The sequence below is a fragment of the Sander vitreus genome, chromosome 23 (assembly GCF_031162955.1).
Source record: "Sander vitreus isolate 19-12246 chromosome 23, sanVit1, whole genome shotgun sequence".
Taxonomy (NCBI): Eukaryota; Metazoa; Chordata; class Actinopteri; order Perciformes; family Percidae; genus Sander; species Sander vitreus.
Window position 1 is genome coordinate 12,333,400 of NC_135877.1, and position 17,912 is coordinate 12,351,311.

Here is a 17,912-nt window from a genome sequence, read left to right on the forward strand (position 1 = left end):
AAAGAGGAGCAGGAGTATGTGTGGGGGTGGGGTACTGTGGTATTGGTAGCTGTGTGATTGTTGAAGGATATGTAATGTGTGTGTATATGTTAGAAGAGTTTAACCACTGTAACCTGCGTGTAAGCCAGGATGCTTCGGAACAAATATAATAAAATGGCTTCATTGAAATTAAAATGAATAATTTTCTGTGTGTAGAGTCACCACAGATTTAAGTTTTATTTCCAACACTTTAATCACTGCGCTGTGGAACTCTGTTTTCTTTGTATTTCTATTGGTGTGATACCCAGATAAAGACTTGTGTCTGACTGTATCACTTTCCTTTGCTATCATTTATCACTTTTCTCTGGGCTGTTGAAGAGAAGTGTTCCCATAATGAGTGTAACCCATGTTACTTTTCCTCTGTTTGTAGCTCCATTTATACCTACAAAAAACATGTATAATCTCTGTTGGCGAGAGGAGGAAGGGAAGCTAATGTATTACTATCTACTAAATATAATCTTCTCTCTGGTTTTTCCAGCGGTTACGGCGGTTATCGACTAAATACCGGACAGAGAAGATCTACCCCACCAACGTGGGAGAGAGGGAAGAGAATATCAAGAAGAACAGATACAAAGATATACTGCCATGTAAGTACTGGTACAGATGCATGTTAATTAATATAAATAAAAATGAATATTTAGTCCATTAATGTGAATGGGATATACAAAATACCTCTAAAACTTTTCTAAAACAAACTGAACACTACACTAACCTAAAGCACATTTTAAAGGTCCTATGACATGACATGCTCCTTTTTGGATGCTTTTATATAGGCCTTAGTGGTCCCCTAATACTGTATCTAAAGTCTCTTTCCCGAAATTCAGCCTTGGTGCAGAATTACAGCCGCTAGAGCCAGTCCCACAATGAGCTTTACTTAGGATGTTCCATTTCTGTGTCTGTAGCTTTAAATGCTATTGAGGAGGAGAGGGGGGGGGGGGCAAGGTGGAGGGTGGGGGTGTGGCCTTGACCAACTGCCACTTTGCTTGTTTGCAAGCCATGATGTCTCTCTCGTTCTCATGGGCGGGCCAAATTCTCTGGGCGAGCAAAGCAGAGAAAGGAGAGGTAACCTCGCTCCTTATGACGTCAGATCGGCCCATCTGAGCTTTCATTTTCTCAAAGGCAGAGCAGGATACCCAGGGCTCGGTTTACACCTATTGCCATTTCTAGCCACTGGGGGACCATAGGCAGGCTAGGGGAACTCATATTAATGTTAAAAAATCTCATAAAGTGAAATTTTCATGCCATGGGACCTCTTTAAAAACCAAGTTGCTTACTGCTTTGACTGATGGAGCATGCAACAGAACTGTAGGTGTACCATCAGGCCTAACTGTATCAGCCAGTGTAGCTCTCGGCTGTCTTGTTTCACTCCTACTTTCTGTTACTATGTTGTTTATCTTCCGTCATCTACCTTGCAATGTACCAAAATGATCCTCCAACACCAAACCTTAGACAAAATGTACACATTTAGATGAAAAACAAATGTTATCAAGCAAAGATGTTAGCCCTTGATAACAATCTGGTTACCTCACACATGCATGCAGCTGAATACTTAATTTGACTACGTTTCATATGCTATTTTTATGCAATGCCGTGATGTTATAATTTGTATGAAAGCTTGTGTCCTGCATGACAGCAGCATTAAAATATCATGTGTTTAGGTCCTCGGTTTTAAAGATAAGTCACTTTGTGTGCCAGACAAAATAGTTGAAAAATATTGTCAACGTTGTCAAATGTACAAAAATTACTTTTATAACCATATCGCCTACCACTGTTCAATTGTAGGTTACATTTCTTTAGACTTCCCATTTCCTTTTAGGTGAAGGTAGGGAATGACAGATAGGATCTAGAGATTGAAACGAGAAAAGACACTGAAAAGAAAATTTCATGTTTGTAGAAATGTGTACACACACATTTAGAACAAACACAGAAATCCAGTATGTTGTAATAGGTCATGTCTCACTTACATACACAGAGCTCGCGCTGTACTTAATGACCTCAGGGGAAGCTTCCATGACCCAACATCTGTCCTACTTCTTTTATATCTTTATCCTCTTTTTCTCCTCTGTCCATCAATCCATACATCTATTTATTCATTAATGCTTTTAGTGAATGAGCTGCTGATAAGGCAAAGGAAGAACCGCTTCATCCGTAACAGATGTGTGTACACACACACACACACACACACACACACACACACACACACACACACACACACACACAGGAATGAGGATGTTGCTGTGTGTCCATTAACCCATTTACGTTATATTCCTCTCCAGTTTTTACTCGTTTGCCCTCTGTCTCTCACTATATCCCATTCTATCCTTTTTCTGTCTTTTCCTTTTTCTCTTTTTCTTGGTCTTGTTTTATTTCATCATCAGTTTCTGCAAAGTTAAAAATATTTCAAATGCATCAAAGTAAATAATTCTTTTTTTTTTTTTGTCCCCAGTCGATCACACTAGGGTGAAGCTGACATTAAAAACGACCAATCAGGACACAGATTACGTCAATGCAAACTTTATCAAGGTAAAAAAAAAAAAGCAGCTGAAATTCCTTTGCTTTGTTGTTTGACACTTTGATTACAGTATTAGGAAAATGTACGTGTTATAAGTGCTGTATGAATCATAGGAATATCCGATGTGTGTGTGTGTGTATATATATGTATGTATGTGTGTGTATGTATATATATGTGTGTGTGTGTGTATATATATGTATGTATATATATATATATATATATATATATATATATATATATATATATATATATATATATATATATATATATATATATATATATATACACACACACAGTGCTCAGCATAAATGAGTACACCCATGCTAAATTTGACTAAAAAGGAATAAAAAAAATCATCTTTTGGAAATTGAACTTAATGCCTAAATTAAATTTTTTTTGGAAAAATCCGACCTTTAAGGACACCAATTTTCTTTGTGAATGAATAATCATAAATGTTCTTCCTTAAAATACAGGGAGCATAAGTAAGTACACCCCTATGTTAAATTCCCATAGAGGTAGGCAGATTTTTATTTTTAAAGGCCAGTTATTTCATGGATCCAGGATACTATGCATCCTGATAAAGTTCCCTTGGCCTTTGGAATTAAAATAGCCCCACATCATCACAATGATTTGCATTGAGAGATGGTTTTAAAGTGCCTTTACAGAATCACCTTAAAAAACAGTGTGGAGGTGTGATCTTACTTTCTCTCTCTTCTCCCCATCGCTCCATTCAGGGTATAGATGGCCCAGAGGCCTATATTGCAACTCAGGGCCCACTGCAGAACACTGTCATCGACTTCTGGAGGATGAACTGGGAGTACAATGTAGCTGTGAGTATATGGCTCGTTGGATGGCGGAAAAAGCAGGAGAGATGAATTAGAAGAGCAGGAGGTTGATAAGATGGCAGAGTCCCTCTCTGACTCCCTCACTTGAGTGTTTACTGAATGGGAACACTTAGTGCATTTTTTTATTTTATGTTTTATTTTTTTTATGAAAGTGGGTGTAATAATTAAGATAATCAGGGTGTGATTTGTGAAAAAAACAGAGGGGGGGTGGATGATTTTTGATCAAGCACAACAAAACAAAAATCCCCCCTCCAATACCATGGATAGTGCCACTCGGCCGGGCATGCCAAAACACTTATTTATGGACTTCAATATTCAATGGAAAATCTCCAAATGAAATAGCACAACGTGGTGTCAACATAAAACACAGCGCTTTCAAGCCGGGGAGCAGAGTTCACTTCCCGGCGAAAACAAAAGACTTTCACCCAGGAAACGCTCCTTCGTTCCTCGGGAGCGTTTTTTTAAATTATTATTATTTTTTTTTTTAAAGATTATTTTTTGGGCATTTCTAGGCCTTTATTTGATACGACAGCTTAGACATGAAAGGGGAGAGAGAGGGGGAATGACATGCAGCGAAGGGCCGCAGGTCGGAGTCGAACCCGGGCTCCTAGTTGTTTTGGTTGTTAAACGTAATTGTTGTCACTCGGCAAAATTCAACTACCACGGCCCTTGAAAGGACGGCATCTGGCGGTGCCTGTAGCCGGCTCACAGTCACCTATTGGCGGCTAAGCGCATCTACCAACTGCCGTGGATACGACTGAGCACTGTAGCGGCTAAACACATCTAGTAACTGCCGCTCTGATTTTATCGTTGTATCGCACTATAGACTGTTCACGTAACTACGCTTTACTTAGTTTAAATACTTTTTGTCCCCACCGGCGATAAAAATAAATCTGCAGATGCAGGGAATATAAAGACCAGAAAGGGGGAAATCCCTCGCACCCTGAAGGTAATTGGAATACATATTTAATGTGGTTGTCAGGCAGATGGGGAGTGATTCTGCTTGAACCAGATGGATAGAAGAAGGGGGAGCTGTGATTAGGTTTAACTAGCACTCTGAAAAAGCTGGGGGATTGCTGCTGTAATAATTACTGCTGTAGGATCAAAGAGAATGATGTGAGATATAGATGTAAGAGTGAAACGTATGATCAAAAGTGATCTGAAGTCTAACCTACTACTGTGGGAATGGAGCATAAAGAGAGGTTGACTCTCAATTTAAGTTTTTCTTATTCTGCTGGCTACTCGTCTGAGTGTCTGGCAACTACAGCGTTACATAAATAGAACATACAGGAATGAATATTTTTGGAAATGTAAGATTTAGCTGTGAGAGGTTGAGTGTAAATATTGATCGCAGTCCTTCCTGTTTGTGTCTCTGCAGGTTATTGTGATGGCTTGTCGAGAGTTTGAGATGGGAAGGGTAAGGCTGTGATATGTAATCCCTTCTTGTATGTCTGTGTGTTCGTGTGAGGGCATATGTTGTATGTTCATGTGTCTGTACACACGTCCATGTTTTATTATCGTCGCCAAGGTTTGTCTCGTAGAAATCTATGGAAAACGTAAAGTAGAATTTATTTTTTCCTCGATTCTTTTGTTCAAGACGTAAAGTAACCAATGTAAATATAAATTGTTTAGCCTTGGTGAAGGTATTTCTAGTATTTCACGTTTTTCTTGCCTGCCTAGAACAGAACATTCTTTATTAAACCGGTGAAAAACAAATATAATAGAGCCTCCAAAAGTCACTATAAAAAAATAAAGACACAAAAACACAATCATACCACACATACAAGACATTCACCACACGATTCATTTTTAATACTCAAGTAGCATTAAGTGCAGTTATGACTTTTGGATAAAAAAAAGTGTTTTAATGGTCCTTCAACATCTGCCCAAGGGCAGTAATTCAAACAGAGTGTCCGGGGTGAGATGAATCTTTAGTATCAGGGTTTTTCCTGGCTCAGAATGGCTCAGACGCACAACAGTTAGCACGATCGGTCTGCGTACAGTAAAGGCAATGAGTCTGTGTTACCTTATTTGACAGAAATCTATGCATTTTCCTGTTATTTCTGTCAATTTGAAAAACAAAAATGTATATGATGCTTGAGTAAATGAAAGCCAAATTAACAAAACTGGTTAAAAAAAAATAATAATAATACTTAAATAAATCACCTGGATAGTCCGGTACAGCCTGACTCTGGAGATGAAACTGAGATTAGTTCTCATATTCAAGTTTATGTTCTGCTTGTTCAACGGTTGTTTGGTAAATTGCTCTTAAAACACATTTGGAGAGGATTTGAATTGCTGTTTTTATTCTCAATTCTTATCATCTTGGTGCTTGTGATTTTCCTTTGGGGCTTAAACCTCTTTGGGGGGGGGACGCCAAAAATTCCTCTATGCAGGAAAAACCCTCAATGTGCGCTGGGCCTTTTTTTTAAGGCAGCGGAAATTTGCAAAGATCTTCCGGGGAGTGGAGAAGGCAGCCAATGATCTTCTGGGCGGTGGTGACAACCCTCTGGAGCGCTTTCCTCTCTGCTGCTGTGCAGCTGGCAAACCACACACAGATGCAATAACTAAGTCTGCTTGTATATTTATGTTTGTGAAAAGAGAAACTGAGAGGTCACCAAAGCCCAAGACGTCAAGAAATTCACTGAACCAATACTAAAGTGTGACTGATAGCTCAAATAATTAGCATATGCCTCCAGAAATGTCTGTTTTGCACATGTAGGTATATAAAGTATAGTATCTATGTATTTAGTTTTTCTGTAAATGTCATCGTCGATTTTCCACGTCACGTTAATTGTTTATTTCAAGCCAGAAAGTGTGTATGAACAGTAAGCTGTGGTATTTATCTGGTATTTTGTTCTCAGCCAAAGCTAACTCCGGTTTTGTTCTCTGGTTAGAAAAAGTGTGAGCGGTATTTCCCGCTGCTTGGGGAGGAGCCCATGAGTTTTGGCCCTTTCAGAATCTCCTGTGTAAGTACACAAATCTCTGCTATCACAGCTGTGTGTGTGTGTGTGTGTGTGTGTGTGTGTAACAACTGTGTGAGGAGAGGAAAGGGGGTCTGTTGTTCTGGACTCCTGCATTTCTCACATTTTGTTCTAATGACCGTTTTAGTCAAGGATTGTGTAAATGTTCTCGCTGTCTCTGTTTTGTAGGAAGCAGAGCAGGCCAGAACAGACTACTTTATCAGGACTTTGACGGTGGAGAATGAGGACGTAAGTTCTCTCCCTTATTGCTCAATCTATTCTTTAGACTTTACTTTATTGATAAAAGCCTTTTCATAAAACTTTACAAAATCACATGAAAATAATCATTCGTTTGGACAACAAAATGCTGTAAAACAAAGACACAAACCTGTTCATGTATCATCACTGTGAACTCCACTGACAGTAGATGAATGCTAATATAAAAGAATCGCCCACACATTTACTTTCTCCTCTTTGCCTGATGATTTCATTCCCTGACCTTTCGTCGACCCTCTTTTTAAACTAAAATATTCCTCTGCATGTCTCCCTGCAGGAAACTCGGAGGCTAACGCAGTTCCATTATATGAACTGGCCCGATCACGACGTGCCCTCATCGTTTGACTCCATACTGGATATGATCGGACTGATGAGAGAATATCAAGAGAATGATGATGTCCCTATATGTGTGCACTGCAGGTAGGTACGGTATAGATGTAATCTGCAGAGACACAGACACAGATCCACCAGTGTATGCACACTGTACCTAAGGCAACATTTAAAAAAAGAGACCGATGCAGATCAGAAGATCAAGCAATGAGAGTAGACGGTGTTGTATACAATATAAATTACTGTACATGTCTAAACAAATCGCTGGTTCTGGATCAAGACTCTTGAATCACATTTTTTTTTTCTTGCATGTGCTCTCGAATTGAATTGAACGATTCATGAGCTTGCCCGTAGTTTTCTGTGAGGAGGCAGTAAGAATGTGCAACAGGTGGCCAACACTGGTTTTTTGTGTTTTTGAAATCGAGTTTCAACACCGCAGAGAAATGTTGCACTAGCGGCTATAACCGACATACAATTACACGTCCACTCCTGGCAAAAAGCTACATTTCTACGTTTACTGTTCAGCTGATATACTGTATATATAAACTGTAGATTTGGTCGACTCTTGTTTCACTTGACTGATCTTGTTGAAAATCTTATTACAGCTGTAGTGATAAGAAACGATTGCTGTTGGCTGAGAATTGAAGTGTTACGTTGAACAATGATACATTTGTCACAAAGCAGTCTCAAAGATGACTGCACAGTTTCCACCAATAAACATCTTAACAGAAGTAGTCAACAAGAATGAAAACACATGCATGTGGCACACACACACACACACACACACACACACACACACACACACACACACAGAGTCTCCATGTGTGTGTAATCAGCTATAATGAGCAGCCTGCGGCCATTTCCTGGTTCCTCTGTTACACAGCAGGACCTGAAGCCGCGTCTCTCCGTCTGTAAAGATGCCTCGTGTGGGTCGATGTGCACTGTACTTTATATGTGTGGAGAAACTGTGCTTGTTAAGAGTAGCAGAGGCTCTCTGACAGCACGAGATACAGTTTTATGATTTTATGTGTCAGACATGACGCCACATAACCTTTTAGCTCCTGTCTCCATCCTGTCCGGACGGAGTGTCGTTACATACAAACATTCATACATGTGGTTGAGTGTTTGTCTGTACTTAGTCTCTCTCTTTATTTATTTTTTATGTGGCCTCAAAAATAGAAATAGTTGTGAGGAGTGTGTTTTCGGTGGATTTATCTTTTGCGATGAGAAGGAGGAAGCTCCAGAGTGTGTGTCTGTGCCTTTACACGCGTTCTTCTGTTGAATCTAATCTGTATGACTCTGACTGTACAGTGCCGGCTGTGGGAGGACGGGTGCCATCTGTGCTATTGACTACACGTGGAACCTCCTCAAAGCTGGGGTATGTGAACACACACACACACACACACACACACACACACACACACACACACACACACCTTTTACACACCAGATGTTATTTTAAGATTTAAAGTGAGAATTAACCCTTTATTTTGTTGTTTTAAAGAAAATACCAGAAGATTTTAATGTTTTTCGGTTGATCCAAGAGATGAGGACGCAACGGCACTCTGCTGTTCAGACCAAGGTTTGTTCTTAATTTGTCTTTTTTTCTTTTATGCACACAATGGTATGTTGCAGTCATACTGCTCTAAATGAATGAAACATTTAATACAGAGCTGTTGGAGAAAAATAGAAAAGATAAGAACATGAGTTGACGCTAATGTGTATAGCTATCCAAAAGTGTTGCTGCAGCCAGATTTTCTATGCCTTCACACACCCTGGGAGATGAGGTGGACATTGTGTGATATTTGTCTGGTTGTCAAATGAATAGGTTTCAACCTGTCGTCAACTGGTTGTTTGAAAACATAAAAAAACCAACAACATTAAGTTGCTGCCCCCAGAAGTTGCAAATGTGGTTTTAAAATTGTATTACGCTCTTCAAGTTTGAATGACATCCCTTTTTATATTGTTCAGAATCTGTCTGAGTGACAGTTATAGCAGGGTTTCCTCCATAGCATAGCCTGTGTTGAGTCTCTTCATTCCTGTGTTACACCTGCTTGAAATTGGATTCCAGCTGGTTTAGCAGGGGTGGACACATTCCAACCATTATTTTGAACTGGATGAGGTTGTTTCGCCACAGTTTTGACATGGGTGGGTTTGCATGTTTCTTGTGGCGTTCGCTGCAGCGGAGAGATGATTCTCAACTGGACGCAACTAACATTTTCCAGTCACATTTGTATCTTTTAAGCAGCATCCGTTCAAAAATAATGAGCATGTCTCGACCTAACGAAGCACCTAGCGTCCTATGTCGTTTTGTACCTTTATTTATGGTGTCCATTCCCACAAACATGTCCTGACATTGAGAGGCGAAATTAGCCCTGTTGGAAAAGTTATAGAATTGCCTTCTTCATAGAGACTGCTGGAAGCCGGTAACTGTAATGTAATTTCTGAAAATGCAGTGCAATACACTTACTGCTTTACCGGGAAAGTAATGCAATTAAATCAGTGTACATCAGTGCAGGCCCTTCTCTTGTTTTCACACAGGTTGTGTTCCATAGCCATGTAAATGGATGTTTTTCAGTATAGACATGAGAATGTTTTTGCTTTTATATTGATTTGCCGAAACCCTTTCTTCTTTTCCTTCACCTCTCATCCATTTACCTTATTACCACACTCTCTTTCTTTCTTTCTTTCTTTCTTTCTTTCTTTCTTTCTTTCTTTGTCTCTCTAGGAGCAGTATGAGTTAGTTCATAGAGCGATCGCCCAGCTCTTTGACAAACAACTGCAGCTACTGGAGAGCTCCACCAACACGCAGATACATGATGGCATGGTATGAAAAACACACACACACACACATATTGTGCGTGCTGTCTGGTGTTAAAGAAAGACAGGATGTCGCTGAGTAACACACTCAGAGTGGGAAATAAAACACAAGTAATTAGTCACAGGGGAGGGAGAGGGTAGGAGGAATAGAAGAGAGGGATAGAGAGGCCTTCAGAAAACTTTGCTCTTTACACAGACAGAAAAACTAAATTAAGAGTTGCAGAGTTTGTGCCGAAAAAAGAGCTCTCCTCTGCAGGGTAGTCTCAGGACTGCATACAGTTAGACCTATTTATTAGAGCTGGGGGGGAAAAAAAAAAAAAAAACTTTGCTCTGTCAGTCACCACTGCCCTCTTTCTAATTTACTTCACACTATCCTCCATTTCCCCCAAACACACACGCACCATATACAAAGTGTCCTCAATTGTCCCTGTTCCTCCTCCCATTGCAGAAGTACAACCACACCAAAAAGTTTACTCATGACAAACCTAACCGATTTAGAAAATCAAAGAAGCAGTAAGAGTCGTCCTCAGTGGCTTATCTTAACTTTAAGTGCAGTTCGGTGTAGAGCTTTTTTCTTTTCTTTTTTTAAATCAAATCTGGTGTTGGAACATTGCAGGTGAGAGACAAATGGAAACAATGAATCTGTAATTGATCACTAATCCATAGCTCTCATCCATCATCCCACATCATTACTTTGAAACTAACGAAGCTACAAGCTACTATTCATTGGAAGTATTTAAGCTGCAGAAACACCACACTCTTACTGAAAGCTACACTACAAGCTTCTCAGAAAAAGTGTTACATGAAGCACCTACTGTTGATTAATATGATGAACAAATGCATTATTATTGTATAACTATTAAGTAATTTATTGACAAAATTAAACAGAGTGAGGGACCGGCACCAGACCAGCTCCCACCCTGCTTCTTTCAGGACAGGTTGGCAGTCGGTCCCGCTTTCTCCCTCTCTGCTATGAAATAAACAGGGGTGTAAGAGCAGAATTTAGATCATTTCTAAGCTTTTTAATCTGCTGTAGCATTTAGTTGTGATTCCCTGCTACTTATTGAAAAAAGAAATGTCTCTCTCTACTTGAGAGGTTACATGATTGTAGAAATAGCTACTCTACCCCACTGCTACTGAGTAGTTACTACTACTAAATGTAGTTAAACTAGTAGTGCCACTACTCCCCAACACTGTTATGTGGATCTGTGAAGATAAAAGACCGAGAGCCTCAAAAGCATCAATGAGATAGTGTGCAAGATTGACACACCTAAAGACAGAGGACACGGAGAGACGATGAGAGAGCGCATTGGCAGCAATCCAGGAGTTGACTTCCTGCTTAGGAAGCTCTGATGACCTCACCCCTCTCCCATAATGCACTTTGAGTCTGAGAATAGACACGCATCCGTTGGGAAAGGGAGACCCTTGCAAGACCACGGTCACAGGGACACACGCAACTATGTTTACATCAGAAAAGGCTCAGCTGATTCACTTTCTGAAAGCGTTATCTCTAACATGGGGAGAAACCTGACCACGTACTACACGTTTACTACTTGTTTTGAGGTTTGTGCTATTAATCATTTGTTAAGAGTGGACGTGTGTATGTGTAGTAAGACGACAACTCCAGTACAAGTTTGTTGCTACTCAATATAACTTTCATCGTCATTATCTTACAAGGTTGCAAGTCCAAAAGCGTGCGTGCGCGCGCGCACACGAACACACACACACACACACACACACGGTCTGAGTAAAACATTATCAGTGAGCTGTACTGACTCAGTCCATGCACACATTGACTCATGTCTAGTCAGCCATTGTTAGTGACTAAAACACCCACATAGGTGCTCTCAATGGCAGTACGAACAATAAGCCTACACATGTACACGTCCCACACACGTTTTTCTGCTAGCACGCAGGCGCCATTGTTTGCAGGAAGTGTTCCTACCCAATTTATTCCTTACAACACAAATGGACATACAGGCAAACAAGATGTTATCAGATCCTCTGTCTTTTCTTCACATACACTGAGCGTGCTCAAGTTAGTTCCTCGGCAGACTCACGCAGACACGTAGAGCTGAATTGGCCTGATTTGGCCCGCTGTCTTGAGCTTATGACGACTGAAGTCGTCCTGTCGTCTTCTCATTATCAGAGTGGAGAGCGAGTCAAATTAACGAGTCACGGGGGAAGAGAGGAGAGGAGGAGGAAGCCAAGAGTTGAGAGGAAGAGAGAGAAGATTAGTCGGGAGGAGGAGAGCTGCTTTCAGAAACAATTTGGATCCTTCAGTGAAATAATTGCAGCAACTTTCTGCCTCTGCTCCAGAAACATGTAGGAGAGAAGAAAGAGAGAGTAGGGAGTAGTTGGGGGAAAGCGGTGTTGTACAATTCAACAACAATACAAAACTTACAAAGTGAACTGAAATTAGCCATTTCAAAAATTTTGCAAAACAAATGTGTAAAGTCATATAGATGATTTGACAATTATCAAGGTAATTTACAGCTAGCAAGACCATATTTGTCTTTCTGCATAATTCACCCTTTTATCCATACATACACAGAAACACCAAGGTTCTTAGGCCGGCAGTACATGCAAAACAAAATCACATTTGGGATGCTGTCAGACTGAAAATACCAGCACACTCACTACAGCTCAGGTGTGTTAATTTAAGACTCGAAGCTCAATGGATTTTTTTTTTTTAAGGCTAAATAGGAGCAGAATCAAAAATTCCTTACGACGACAAGTAAACACAGAAATTTCATAAAACTATGGACGTAAAATGTACTAATGTTGACTGAGCATCAATGTATTAGGAAGCCATACGTCTCAGAAAATTTGAATAATTTTGGCTAGCAATTTGACCCACTGCAAAGTAGCCAGATGTGAGGCTACTTTGGTCATTAAAGAATTGTCTCTGGGGGACAAATTATGTAATGGAGACACTGTTTCTAAACTGCCTCAAACATATCTTTGACATTTCTATACTGGTCTTCCTTTTTACTTAGTGGCTGTGTTGAGCAGCTCTGGCTCTTTGTGTATGAAAACCCAGAGTTACCCATTAAACTAAAAAGTGTTCATAGTTGTTTGTGTGTGTGTTTGTCCAGGATGAAAGCAGTCCAGTTAAAGCAGTCCGACAGTCTGACGATGAGAGATGGGACACACCACCTCCAAAACCTCCCCGCATACGCAGGTAAGGCAGATTTTATGGGTTAGGGTTTTTAATTTTTTTTTTATTTATTTATTTAGTTTTTTTTTTTTAAGCTTTGTCTGTTCTCGCCTGCTTTCTTAAAGTTCACAAAACACTTTGAAGCTGAAGTATAAAATAACCTGCACTCATCCTCCACATAGATGAACAGGCTCACATAGAAGTGGGCAGTGGGTGTTGTGTTTTGTAGGAGGAACACAACAAAAGAAAACCAACCAGCCCAGTTTGTGTGGAGCGCAGAATAAAACCAAATTAAACTGACCAAACAGAAGCAGCAGGCGTTGTTTTCACCAGAGCTTTCTGACACATTAGTTCCCCGTCAGCCCACAGACACACCCAGCCGCCGCTTTACTGAAGTGAACTTCTGTTTGGCTGTCAACAACTGTGTGGCCTGAGGGGGAGCTGTATTCATAGATCATTTTGCAACTCTTTACAATACTCTGCAACACTACATGGTATAATTAGTATAATTAATCCACAGAAGGCTGCTATGTATGTATGTATGTATGTATGTAGCAATACATACACTTTACTACTTTTTTGTAGTTGCTTTACTTGCTTTAATGTCACAGGGGACATCTCGTTGCCAAGAGACTATTTCACTTAATTACCTGTTGCTAGAAACATTGTCTAAAAATGTCCAGCTTGTCAGCATGTTGTGTGTCTGTGTGTGAATCATTCGCTCTGCGCTTAGCAATGTAATTTATCACTCTTCATTTTCATTTGGCTAATTTTAAACCTTTCTAATAGCAGAAAAATATGAGCCCACATGACCTCTGTTATGTTCTCTTACTGCACTGAAATGATGGCGTGCTTAATTTGTCTTCTGTACCAGGCAGCCGGCTTGATGGGAAAGTTAACTTTTTAAGAGGTCCTAATTTTGGGATGTAGCTGCAAGCGATTTGTTTACTGAAAAGTTTCTTTCCTGCTCTAAGCAAAATATACAAATTTGAGCTCGGAGATGCTGCCAAAATACCAGGCTTTCCTGGAAGACTATTAAATCCTACATCTCACTATGTGTCTTTCTGTCTCTGTGTCATCCCTGAGTTTCCTAAAGGAATAATATCCAGGCCTGGTTTAAGCCTGGGAGTATTTAAGTGATGGTGAGAGCTATTTTTACCAACATAGTCCACATACTGTGTGTGTGTGTTGCTCGTGTTAGAGAAAAAAAATACTGCAGGAACTCCAATTAGGCTGGCATCAAGGTCACAGATACTGAGTCATGGCTTTTACACACACATTCACAACCACACCCTGAAGAGTCATATCCTAAACCAACATGTGTCTGTAGATCTCAAGTACCAAAAGGTGGCATTTAATGTTTTGTCAAACTCTTAGCCTTCTGTATTTTTTCAATAATACCTTTTGATGATTTAAAAAAAAAAAGTTATGTATCTGAAAGGTTTTACTTATTTTGTTGAATCAAAAAAGGGTTTTGTAAAAAAAAAAAAAAAAAAAAAAAATCACTTTTGGTGTGGAATAATTCCACAATAAGAACATGTTGGAAAATTTAGAAAAAGGAGGGGGAAAAGAACCATTCAAACAACAGTATGAAAAATATAGGATTTAAAATAACACTGAACTAAATTTTAGTATTTTCCTATCCCTGGTGGAATAAAAGAGAGAGCATACTGTCCTTAAACCTTCTATAATCCTACAAAACATCTTGGACCTAAACCGGAAGCACTGTTATTGTTGCTGAGGAGTTTCAGCTCTCTCTCTCTCTCGCTCTCTCTCTCGCTCTCTCGCTCTCTCTCTCTCTCTCTCTCTCTCTCTCTCGCTCTCTCGCTCTCTCTCTCTCTCTCTCTCTCTCTCTCTCTCTCTCTCTCTCTCTCTCTCTCTCTCTCTCTCTCTCTCTCTCTCTCTCTCTCTCTCTCTCTCTCTCTCTCTCTCTGTGCTGGTGCTACATTACAAAGGATCAGCAAAGAAACCGAAGCACTCGAGCTGACTGTTACCAACCATGACCTGTTTCTCACCTGCGTCGTGGTTTCTTGTAGGATTTATTCCTGTTTTAGCTACAGTAATTTAAGAGAGAGAGGGATGTTAATTCTTATTATTTGCAGACAGTCACATTGATAATAATCTAATCCGGCTAAACTGAAACAAATATTTGTTGCAGAAGTGATCTAAATCGGTGTAGTTTGAGTGTGCGGTTCGCTACTTCTCTTGGATGTCTGTATGAATCTGTCCTCGGCACAACCTGAAACCAGGAAGTGTCTAAGTTTTATCACCTTCTAGCGCATCCCGCCACTGTGAACACTGATTTAAAAAAATGCAGCATCTTCCCTCTGGAGCACATGCATACGGAGGGCACAGTGCACTCTGTGTGTGTGTGTGTGTGTGTGTGTGTGTGTGTGTGTTTATGTGGGTGGTGCATGAATTTCAAGTTCTGGTGAAAGCATCTGTGTGCATACATGTGTGTAGGAGTTTAGGTTGTATGGGTGTGTACATGTGTGCATACTATTTATGTGGCCTAGGTTAGCTCTCAACTGTGTCACCAACATTATGGATGGTTGTAGTTTATACTTCAGGGAGTGGAAGAACTTAGAGTGCATGGTTAGTTGTATATGATGCTCTTTGAAGCATATTTCGAAATAGTTGCAAACATTTTAATAAATATTTTTTAACACCGTAAATTATAGTTACAAACAGATATAAGGATTTTTAAGTGTTGACTAGTGTACAGTATTTTTCAACAATTATAACTTCTCCTATGAAGACACATTTAATATTAAAACAACTTTGTTTTTCAATGTTGTTGTTAATTTCCTGTTTATACACCAGCCTCCACTTATGGGTGCCCACAGGTGGTTTTATAGTTGTTGACAATTACTTTAATAATATATCTGCTTACAACTGCATCATAGTGTGCTATAGACTATTTAATACGTGTTTAGATACTGCATATACATGCTAGATCGGGGGACTTGTCTGACACGTTTTACCTCTGGACACCCAATGAATATAAAACCTTTTACAGCTCTGTAATCGCTGTAAGAAGAGCATTTATTCATTTGATGTCTGTCCGTGTTTCAAAAGTCGAGGAAATCAGTTGGAGAATATTGCACACGATTTTTCTAACAAGGCAGGTAATTCTGGTGTTAAAATGTCGCGGCCACGCCATTAAACGCAATTAAGGAAAATAAATAGAACGTAGTAATAAAACAAGGTACTAAGTATTTGGTACACTGGTTGTGTTGCAGGGTAGCGGATGGCAAAAGTTAGAGAAAGTTCTGTGTGTTTGTTGTTTGTCAGTTATAGCCACTGATGCACAGATTTTTACTGATTACCATTTATTATCGTTTACGTAGATTATTATTATCTACAGTTAAACTAATCTAATTAAATTAAAATTAAATAAAAGTCCTTAGGAACGATTCAGTGTAAACCATTGCATGCTTTCCATGAATAAACAAAAATACTTTATGACGAAACGTTTTGACTGCAACTCCAAAGTTGCTCAAGAAAAGGAAGTCCCCTGTCCTAGCTTGCAACATCTCTTGTGTCTGACTTTTTATCTATACGTCTTTTATACACACACACACACACACACACACACACACAGCACCATGTGCAGTCCTACATTAGCTCTTGCTTCAGTCATGCGCTCTTGATTTAGCACACCACCACATCCTTTCTGTATGTATATATTTGCATGCATATAGAAACGTATATTCTGTGGAGTGGAACATCTCATGATTAACTTTTGTCACAACCTCAGTATCCTGTATATTTTTCACCCACCTACACTGCGTTTATCTATAAATGTGTAGGGGCTAGGGTCATGTGCACTAACGCAGACATTCACTGAAGTAGCTGGTAGATGACCAGATGCTTGTTTTGTTTTTTTAACACTACCATTTTTCTATGGACCAGAAGTGATGTAAGTAAGTTGCTGCACAGAAAAGAATAGAATAAAAGCAGAAAATACAAGAATACAATGCTTTAATATCCCCTTTGGGTAAATTTGTCTTCAACTCTGCGCTGCAGTTCTAGAAACATTATATACACAATACAGTATATTCAGAGGGATAAACTCTGTAGTGGTGATTCAGTCTGTTTTCAATTTGCTTGACATCAACACATCATAACCTTAAATCCAGAAAATATTGGCGGAACATACTACGCATACATCTGAGGGGATGTAATTGGTCTCAGACATACTTTGTACATATAGCTTTTTTTCTATTGTGCCACCTAGTGGTAACTAATTTTCACAACATGAACAGAAACTACATTTTAGTATGAAAATGTATGAAATAAATGTGTAAGTAGTGTAAGTTTATTTCATCATCTTAGTTTCATAATTTCCTTTTTAGTCTGGAAGTTGTCTGACCAGTATGATGAAATGATTTCCTTTTTCATAATTTTCTTTTCCTCATTGCCTGAACCACAGTCTTCAAACCTGTTTCTTTATTCTTTCTTTCTTTCTAAAGCAAATAGGTTAGATTTGTTACATTCAAACCACGTGTGTTAATGCGTAAAAGCAAAATACTATGTTGGCATACAAATAAATGCATTTTTCATCACAGTCTTACTGTGAATGTACAACTCTGGCTTAGAGTTTGGTGTGTTAAATTTTGAGCTCTGTGGAACATCAAAAAGTCTGTGTGTGTAATCATTCAATGAAAAGCTTGTCTGGTTTCAGCTCTTTTGTCTCTCTCTCTGTCTAGTTCCCAGGCTGAAGGTGATGTGAAGGAGGAGATACTCCAGCCTCCGGAGCCTCACCCCGTACCCCCCATTCTGACCCCGTCTCCCCCTTCAGCCTTCCCCACCGTCACCAACGTACGGCAGGACAACGACCGCTACCACCCCAAACCTGTCATACACGTCCTGGCTACCACACAGGTGAGTCTCTTTATACAGAAACATGCACATTTGCAGGTAGTTGTTGGTTCATTTTCTACTATGTCAAGTTTGTTGTGTAA

General features: G+C 39.6%; 1 protein-coding gene across 4 annotated transcripts in view; it reads left to right on the top strand.

Annotated features, from left to right (window-relative positions):
* The window catches only part of ptpn12 (protein tyrosine phosphatase non-receptor type 12), a 46,181-nt gene that overhangs the window by 16,763 nt on the left and 11,506 nt on the right, over positions 1–17,912 (top strand). For all 4 annotated transcript variants that reach the window (XM_078281344.1, XM_078281343.1, XM_078281345.1 and 1 more), the window contains exons 2-13: positions 518–626; positions 2,486–2,562; positions 3,286–3,381; positions 4,775–4,813; positions 6,294–6,365; positions 6,549–6,608; positions 6,913–7,055; positions 8,277–8,343; positions 8,470–8,547; positions 9,694–9,792; positions 12,884–12,969; positions 17,658–17,832. In XM_078281344.1, coding sequence (XP_078137470.1) covers positions 518–626; positions 2,486–2,562; positions 3,286–3,381; positions 4,775–4,813; positions 6,294–6,365; positions 6,549–6,608; positions 6,913–7,055; positions 8,277–8,343; positions 8,470–8,547; positions 9,694–9,792; positions 12,884–12,969; positions 17,658–17,832 — 1,101 coding nt within the window. The remainder of the gene's footprint in view (positions 1–517; positions 627–2,485; positions 2,563–3,285; positions 3,382–4,774; positions 4,814–6,293; positions 6,366–6,548; positions 6,609–6,912; positions 7,056–8,276; positions 8,344–8,469; positions 8,548–9,693; positions 9,793–12,883; positions 12,970–17,657; positions 17,833–17,912) is intronic.